This window comes from Neoarius graeffei, chromosome 10 (assembly GCF_027579695.1).
Source record: "Neoarius graeffei isolate fNeoGra1 chromosome 10, fNeoGra1.pri, whole genome shotgun sequence".
Taxonomy (NCBI): Eukaryota; Metazoa; Chordata; class Actinopteri; order Siluriformes; family Ariidae; genus Neoarius; species Neoarius graeffei.
This window is the reverse complement of record NC_083578.1, coordinates 72,049,776-72,059,390: the sequence shown is the minus strand read 5'-3', so window position 1 is coordinate 72,059,390 and position 9,615 is coordinate 72,049,776. Positions and strand designations below refer to the sequence as shown.

Sequence of the window (9,615 nt, the reverse complement as noted above, 5' to 3'; positions counted from 1 at the left end):
CACAAGCCACAGCCTGTTTGTACATGGACAGTGTCTGCTTACACTGAATGCTTATCATGTGAGTTTGAGCAACATGATGACTCAGGGCTTAGTGCATTTAAAAATGCCACGTGTGTGTGTGTGTGTGTGTGTGTGTGTGTGTGTGTGTAGACAGTTTCCACTTCCATATGATCTTGACAAACTTTATTGTTCTCATTTTACCATTTGAATCCTTGTCCTTCAGTCCATCTTTCTATCTACTTCATGATCTGGCTGTATATTTACTACACACAGCGAAATGTTCCTAAACAGTAACTGGCACACATTCAGGTTTGTCATTTACCTTTTTTTATGTATATACATTTTATGTAAATTACATTTTGCCACTTTGCAAATCATGAATGATATATAAAGTTTTGTTTTTATCAATGTGCATTCATGATTTGCAAAGTCTTACAAAGTTTTAGACTTTTTAAACAGTGCACGTATTTCAGTAAATGCCACCCTGATTACAACAATTCATAACATTTGAAGTTATCGTATGTCTGTTTAAGAAAGTTATTAAAATTAATTGACTTAAAATAATACATCATATGACAAATCATCTTATCTCTGTTCACGCAGTACATTATTATTTAAACGCAGCTGGGAACTTGTTTCCTCATGGCGTTTTTGTTTCTCAACTTGATGGGAGTGGTGAGGACTTCATGAGAGCACAATATTAAAGTTACAAACTGATCTTCTCATCTCATCTCATTATCTCTAGCCGCTTTATCCTTCTACAGGGTCGCAGGCAAGCTGGAGCCTATCCCAGCTGACTACGGGCGAAAGGCGGGGTACACCCTGGACAAGTCGCCAGGTCATCACAGGGCTGACACATAGACACAGACAACCATTCACACTCACATTCACACCTACGCTCAATTTAGAGTCACCAGTTAACCTAACCTGCATGTCTTTGGACTGTGGGGGAAACCGGAGCACCCGGAGGAAACCCACGCGGACACGGGGAGAACATGCAAACTCCACACAGAAAGGCCCTCGCCGGCCCCGGGGCTCGAACCCAGGACCTTCTTGCTGTGAGGCGACAGCGCTAACCACTACACCACCGTGCCGCCCCCAAACTGATCTTAATTTAGTAAACTTCAATATTTCAATTAAATTACATTCTGCCATTTAATGTTTTATGCTGTTGTGTATGCAGGGGGTAAAATGATTATTAAAGTTAAGTTATGCTGCACTTCCTCCCCTCATAGGAAATGATCCCATGTTGTGCACTGTATGCATATAACTGCATGTATAATGTTTAGGTGTAAAAAAAGGCTATAAAATGGCATGAACCTCCCATCATTTAATTAATATGACTTGACCTCAGACAGTGTAATACAAAATTCTGCAGTGGGGGGGATACATTAAAATGGTATGGTAACTGAATAGCAAATAATATTAATGTTAAATATTATAGACATTAGCTAAATACATGCAATATGCATTAAAATAAAAAAAAAACCCTGAACATTCCAGTGTCAGTGGGACTGAATTTCAGCTCGTAGACATATGAGAATCTGAAGACATGTACTCAGTATGATTTGACAGGAACATGTGTGCTTGAATGTATTTTAACCTGACTATATTTTTAAATGTTTCAAAAAAAATCAGGTCGAATGTTTTGTTTAGGAACAACTTCAGATTTTCAAAAGTGAAATATTCAGATCTTAATGAATACATTTAGAAAAAACATTTTAACTTGGTGAATTGTATATTATAGTAATTCGATCTTGGCTTAAAATTGTCAGTATATACTGAATTTCAGTTAATTATTAGTTATTTAATGATATAAATTATTGCTTAATCACAAGCAGGCAAAAAGACCCCTAAACAAACCGTATTCGATTTTGCAGAATAATATGGTTCTATCTGTATTTTTAAATCCACTTTTAAAGCATCTTGGAAATTTTATATAAACTTGAAGGTTGTAATTTTCTGACTTCTTGAGCTATACATGTCGATACAGCTATACATGTACAGTCAGGTTTTGCTGTATGGAATGTCAAAATATTGATGTCCCATATCAGAAAACTTCAGTTGAATAGAACCTTATAATTGTAAGTGCACAATAAAATAAAAACAAAAACTCTATTACAGGCAGCATGGTGGTGTAGTGATTAGCACTGTCGCCTCACAGCCAGAAGGTTCTGGGTTCGAGCCCAGTGGCTGATGGGGGCCTTTCTGTGTGGAGTTTGCATGTTCTCCTTGTGTCTGCGTGGGTTTTCATCCGGGTGCTCCGGTTTCCCCCACAGTCCAAAGATATGCATGTAGGTTCATTGGTGGCTCTAAATTGACCGTAGGTGTGAATGTGAGTGTGAATGGTTGTTTGTCTCTATGGTGGGGTTTACATTAGACCGTATCAGCGGATCATCAGATTAACGTTTTTAAAACGATTAGTGTGCACACAGCAACGCCAATACACGATTCGCGTGCACACAGCAACGCCAATACACGAATACGCTCGGCTCCGCAGGCATCCTGCGCTCCAAATCACTCCGCCCTGAACAGCGACTGCCCTCTGGAGGGTGCGCACTCCGGCCCTGCGCAGCTCACAGAGCGCGCGAGTGGAGCGCACGAGCAGTGATTTGGGACTGAGCCGCTGTGTGTGTGATCTCAGTGCATGTCGGGCATGCGCGTCACTTACCACTTGCAAGTGGAAGGATGGCAAGCCTAAAGACAATCATAACTACACAATGGGCAGTATTTGCATCAGTATTTGCAGTATTTTCATACTTTTATACTCTGTAATGAAAGGTGATACAAGGCGGAAGTCCGCGCCGTTTTTCAGCAGTCGCGTCACATGACCAACGCCAGCAAATCAGGAAGGTGGATGTCACAGTGACGTTGTCCAATGACGACGCCAGCTAGAGCTCAGCACAGCGTATCCGCGTATTCTCAATGTTTACACAGCACCGGACCAGACACGATCTGGATTGAATACGTGGACCCTGGCGGATTCCCGTTTCCCGGCGTTTCCAGGCGGTTTAATGTAAACGGACAGTGCATCCGCGAAGAAAACGAGACAGATACAGTCTAATGTAAACTTGGCCTATGTGTCAGCCCTGTGATGATCTGGCGACTTGTCCAGGGTGTACCCCGCCTTTCGCCCGTAGTCAGCTGGGATAGGCTCCAGCTTGCCTGTGACCCTGCACAGGATAAGTGGTTATAGATGGATGGATGGATGGATGGATGGATGGATGGATGGATTACATACAAAATGGCAATGTTGCCACAATATACAGTAAATATTGATGTAACTCCATAATCTCTGTTGGTGGTCTAACTGAAAATTATGGATCAATTACAAAGTAAATTTAATCTAGCTAATCAGTATCATCTATTAGATCAGTGTATCCCAGTCTTCATGCAATGCATGTTTTAGTGTTTATGCTGCACTTATACACCTAACTTGACTCATGGACTCATTAAAAAGGAGGCTGAGATGAACAGTGGTGAAGCATTTTTTTTTTATTTGTATACAATACAATTATACAAAACAATCACAACTACACAAAAAAACAGAATTCAAACACAACACCACATTTAAAATTCAGTGAAAAACCAAAATTAACAGTGAGGAATAATGTGTATATGGAGATGTCCGTGTGTGTGTGTGTGTGTGTGTGTGTGTGTGAGTGTATATAAGGAGTAGTACTGACTTACTGTTGGACCGGGGAGATGGAGGCTAGATCGCAGAGAAGGAGGGTTTCAAAGGAAATAAGTATTATTATCTTTATGTAGGATAATAATAAGAGGAATAGGAATAATTTGATTAACTGACTGATTATACAGATTGCCTGGGCACCCAAGTATGACCACGGTGTCATCCCGCCCCCACACAAGATATACCACAATGAGACGGCAGAGGGAAGGCTCTGCGTGCTAACCAGCCCTCGGCCCATGGCCCCCAGCACCCCCCTCCCCCTCACGACCCACCACACCTCAACTCCAGACCACCACGCAACATGCCATATTTGTCCTATGTAAGAATGTAAATGGCTATATTGTGGGCTTTCTCTAATGTATTGCATTAAAAGAAGTGTGCGCGCAGAGTGAGTCTCTGCCCAGATTTCCCCCTGCACACCACAACAACCCTGCGTATGCCTCCTCTAAATTGTGTTAGCATTAAAAGAAGTGAGGCATGCAGTGAAACACCTGCAGAGGCATCTGCATGCATGCCTTGCTTGCCCTAGTCTTGTTGTTCTTGGTTATTGGTAGATGTATGATGTATGCAATCTAATGTGTAGTGCATTTAAAAGAGAATAAGGCGTGTTGCGTATTGCCAGGAAGAGGTATGTGTGTGCGCGCAAAGGGTGAAGCATTTTAACTGCTACAAAATATAACTGTTTGTACTGGACTACCACAAATGGGAAATTCTGGTATAACCCTGATATGTTTCCTGGAGTATTGACTTTGTGTAGGCAGCAATCCAGGAAATCGAAGGGTAATTTATTTTTTGGTTTTTACTGGTATTAGTCCGAACATTTTGTTAGATATTTTGTGAAGGGGGCAGCTCTACAGTGAGAGTAGCATTGCTTTACAATCCCAAACCTTGCAGTCATCTTCTAACCTCTAAATTTTACCTTCCAGAGTGTCACTGAGGAATGGCCTGGGGTTCCTCTGGACCTCCTACTCTGTTCCGACTCCACAGAGTGTTAAACAAGTCTTTACCCTCCTGCTCCTCTGTTTGGTCATCTCTATAAGCACTAGTGCTCTTCTCTTCCACTGGCTAAATGGGGTCTTACGGTACCAACCACAGACTGCAGGCATCGCCACAGGGATCTACACAGTAGCCATCTTGGTCTTGTCATTTCTCATACATCCTTTTCGTTGTGCATTTACACTAATGTTTCCAACGCTGGGCACCCAACAGGGACGCAAACTTGTTCTCTCATTATGCGTGATGATTGTGCTGATTTATGTTCTGCCGAACATTGGCATGAACATCGTTGCACTTACACGCCTCATGAAGTGCACATCAGAGAACGTTGCTCACAGTATCCTCAATTCATCAGCATTAAGCAACACCATAAAGAATGATCTGGTTTCTAAAGTTCGAACTATTCAGAATTCAGGCATGGGGAATTTCGTGGAGCAGCTAAATAGTTTTAACCACCGCACAAACATTGACGTGACTGGTCTAAGAGAAAATCTGAAAAATTTAAGCAAGCATGTCGGGCAGGATTTTTCCAAGGCCATACATCAACTAGATGAACTGAAGCTCCTTTCAAGCAGAATACTTGCTGCCGGTTTAGTGATCTACCTTTTTATGGATTCATCCATTTACCTGAAGTCATACTTGACATCTGTGAGATTTGATAATGTCTACATTACAGGGCTGCTCAAAAAAACTGCAGACAATAGAGGAATCCAAGTGGAGGCAAAGGATGTGAATAATGGAGTAAATGTCACCAGCTTCAGAATGTCAAAAAGAGAACTGCTTAACTGTTTACTTCCCATTCTCATGATCACATTGTATTTGGTGATGACAATCATGGTTCTCGTACTTGACCAGATAGTGTATTATGCTGTGGAAACAGGTGGGCCTTGGCTTTTGGACATTCCACCTACAGACATTTCCATGTACATCCATTTTAAGGTAAGTTTGCAACATTTCTCATAACTTGCCTATTACTGAATTGATTCTAGTTACATAATTGACTAAGGCTTCTCATGACATAACAAAATTAACTAACATTTTCACCTGAACCATAATTTGCAACCATAATGCAACCATAATTTTTTTACTGTGCAAGAGCTACCATTAACCCTTGAACCCATTAAAGCTAGATGGCCTTTCGATTTCATAAAATCGGTGAAATGTAGTTCCCTCTGAAATTTGTTCATTGTCATATACTATATTTATTCTGTAATATCTCAAAATATCAGGCCATTCTGTGGCTGGGAAGTTATTTAATTTGAGGGGATTCTCTAGCAAATAATGTGCATGAAATCGCTCGCTCCGCGCAGTCAAGCAGACAGAAGAAGTCCGTGTGCGCATGTACAGGATTACCTGCTCCTTCTTCTTTTGGGTTTAATGGCAGCTGGCATCCACAGTGTTGCATTACTGCCATCTGCAGGTTTACCTTGACCGTGCACTGAGAGTTACATCATTCTGTCGCTAAACAAACAGCTGATCACACCGAGGTGCTCGCTGACTGCCGATATTTATTAGTTTGGTCCTGCGTTTCCTTTGCAACATAATGTCTTTTCTTCTTGCTTTCCATTACTGTAGTCGGTCTTTCACGTTTCATTCGCACACTCACGTTCTCCATTGTTCTCTCCTGTTTCAAATTTGTATCCCACAATTTCTTGCATGAACGGGGATAGACCACCACGTGATGCATGACATAATATCTTGAACTGGGTCATAGTGAAGAAAAAATAGCGGAGAATTTAAGGCCATGTTGCCCTAAATTCATTAATTGTTCTATTAGGGGAAAAAAACTAATAAAATTGGAAGTTTGTGATTTGAATTCAGTAGCTTTCGGTCCACTAAAAAAATAATTAGTTGCCAGGGAAGATTCTTTTTATGACCTAAACTTGAAAAATCTGAAAGGCGGTCTACCTTTAACCCTTATTATAAAAACTGTAGTTTTACACCTATTATATTTTTCCCATTTTAACATTCTTCTTTTGCTTGCTATCTGTCTAATACTTATAGGTTAATTTTCTGGATTCCACCTCTCAGTTATTTGTCTTAAAACCCTTTGAAGTGGTGAACTTCGTCAGAATGTACAATGCCACCATTAGTTCTGATGTGACTCAATGCAAGACCAAGCCAAGCCAGCTGAGTGCAGGTGTGATACTTGCACTGCTCCTGCTCTATTTCCTCAGTTACTGTCTCACTTTCCTTGAGGTCTACGCTCAACGACTTCGCAGGAAAGTAGCCTCTTCTTTCTTCCAGCTGCAGGAAGAGAAAAGAATCACATTTCTTCTTGATCAAATTATGACCAAGAAGAAAAGAAGGCAGGCTAAACAAGCAGAACTTGAAAGTACTCAGAGCAGGAAGCAGGGAAATGATAAGAAACCTTTAAGGTTTTTACCTCTTGCTAGATTATATGATTGTTTTCCTGCAAAGAAAGACAATGTGGTCGAGCACACCACATGAAAAACCAGGAGCCAGATCGCTAACTGTAGTGGCTGAAACTGACATTTGTAAGTTGGCTTCATTATATCTGAACATTTGTCTGCAACATATTTTATATGGACATGATTATAGTAAAAGCAGAACTTTGATGGAGAGAGTAGCATTGCCATTTCACAGCTCCAGGTTGTTCAGGTCCATCCTGAGCTCGAGTTACTTTACGCACAGTGTTTTACTGTGCAGTGCTGTCTCTGTGTTTGTGTAGGTTTTTTTCTGGGTTTTATTATTATTATTATTGTCCATCCATCCATTATCTGTAGCCACTTATCCTGTTCTACAGGGTCACAGGCAAGCTGAAGCCTATCCCAGCTGACTATGGGTAAGAGGTGGGGTACACCTTGGACAAGTTACCAGATCATCACAGGGTTGACACACAGAGACAAACAACCATTCACACTCACATTCACACCTACGGTCAATTTAGAGCCACCAGTTAGCCTAACCTGCATGTCTTTGGACTGTGGGGGAAACCGGAGCACCCGGAGGAAACCCACACAGACACAGGGAGAACATGCAAACTCTACACAGAAAGGCCCTCGCCAGCCGCTGGGCTCGAACCCAGGGCCTTCTTGCTGCAAAGCAACAGTGCTAACCACTACACCACTGTGCCGCTTATTATCTCATCTCATCTCATTATCTGTAGCCGCTTTATCCTGTTCTACAGGGTCGCAGGCAAGCTGGAGCCTATCCCAGCTGACTACGGGCAAAAGGCGGGGTACACCCTGGACAAGTCGCCAGGTCATCACAGGGCTGACACATATGGCCCTTTTCCACTACCTTTTTTCAGCTCACTTCAGCTCGCTTCAGCTCACTTCAGCCCGACACGGCTCGCGTTTCGACTACCTCAGAGCAGCGCGACTCAGCTCGCTTCAGCCCTGCTTAGCACCCAAAACTCGCACGGTTTTGGAGTAGGGCTGAAGCGAGCCAAACCGAGCTGAGTGGGGCTAGGGGCATGAGGAGACACTCCCCAGTGCACTGATTGGTGAGGAGTGTCCTCACATGCCCACACGCCCCGCGAGCACGCTGGGATCTGTAAACACCGTAAACCCGGAAGAAGAAGAATTACGGATTCCGAGAATTTCTGAAGCCTTATGCGCCTCGCCTCATCTATACGCTCTTGCCAGTATCTGTTTGCGTTGTCGGTGACAACAAGCCACAGCACCAAGACCAGCAACACTAACGACTCCATGTTTATTGTTTATTATCCGCTTAAAAGGTCACTGATGTCACTGTTTGCGCCGCCTAACGACATCACGTGACTTCCACCCACTTTCGCTAACTCCACCCAATGTGTCCACCCACTTCCAGCCAGCACAGTTCAGCGCGGTTGTAGTCGAAATGCAACTCCAACAGCCCCACTCAGCTCGACTCAGCCCAACTCAGCACAGCACGGCTCAGCCCGACTCAGCCGCGTTGGTAGTGGAAAAGCGGCAATAGACACAGACAACCATTCACACTCACATTCACACCTACGGTCAATTTAGAGTCACCAGTTAACCTAACCTGCATGTCTTTGGACTGTGGGGGAAACCGGAGCACCCGGAGGAAACCCACGCGGACACGGGGAGAACATGCAAACTCCGCACAGAAAGGCCCTCGCCGGCCGCTTGGCTCGTACCCAGGACCTTCTTGCTGTGAAGCGACAGCGCTAACCACTACACCACCGTGCTGCCCTCCGCTTATTATTATTATTATTATTATAGCCCTGTGATAGATTGGTGACCCATCCAGAGTATACCCTGACTCTCACCCAAAGTCAGCTGGGATTGGCTCCAGCTTCCCCTACAACCCTGACAGAAAGCAGTATAGATCACGGATGGATATTATTATTATTATTATTATTTCCCATTATTTCAAGCAGATCTTATGCTGCAATTTGACAATCAGGAGCAGGTCATAATAAATGACCATGGGTCCTGTCATTTCTTCACCTCTCTACATCAACAGAGCCTTTCTCAGAATTCTGGTTGTCCCAAGCAGTGCTGTTTTCTGAAGCATATCAGTTCGAATCTCTCATCTCATCTCATTATCTCTAGCCGCTTTATCCTTCTACAGGGTCGCAGGCAAGCTGGAGCCTATCCCAGCTGACTATGGGCGAAAGGCGGGGTACACCCTGGACAAGTCACCAGGTCATCACAGGGCTGACACATAGACACAGACAACCATTCACACTCACACCTACGGTCAATTTAGAGTCACCAGTTAACCTAACCTGCATGTCTTTGGACTGTGGGGGAAACCGGAGCACCCGGAGGAAACCCACGCGGACACGGGGAGAACATGCAAACTCCGCACAGAAAGGCCCTCGCCGGCCCCGGGGCTCGAACCCAGGACCTTCTTGCTGTGAGGCGACAGCGCTAACCACTACACCACCGTGCCGCCTCAGTTCGAATCACAAACCCAATTTTACCCAGCCATTTTTGCATTTGGTCTGTTAGTGT

The 9,615-nt window shown here is 43.5% G+C and overlaps 1 protein-coding gene across 1 annotated transcript; it reads left to right on the top strand.

The window, feature by feature from the left end:
* The first annotated feature begins 224 nt into the window (after positions 1–224).
* On the top strand, positions 225–9,344 carry ocstamp (osteoclast stimulatory transmembrane protein). The gene is made up of 3 exons (XM_060930875.1): positions 225–309; positions 4,618–5,626; positions 6,692–9,344. The coding sequence occupies exons 1-3, from the start codon at positions 278–280 to the stop codon at positions 7,136–7,138; spliced, it is 1,488 nt and encodes a 495-aa protein (XP_060786858.1). The 5' UTR covers positions 225–277; the 3' UTR covers positions 7,139–9,344.
* The last annotated feature ends 271 nt before the right edge of the window (positions 9,345–9,615 follow it).

Excerpts from the sequence above, each read along its gene's own strand:
- ocstamp (XM_060930875.1), top strand. The coding sequence starts at position 278 with ATGTTCCTAAACAGTAACTGGCACACATTCAG. Across the intron at positions 310-4,617 it reads AGTAACTGGCACACATTCAG|AGTGTCACTGAGGAATGGCC; the intron begins GTTTGTCATTTA and ends TTTACCTTCCAG. Across the intron at positions 5,627-6,691 it reads CCATGTACATCCATTTTAAG|GTTAATTTTCTGGATTCCAC; the intron begins GTAAGTTTGCAA and ends TAATACTTATAG.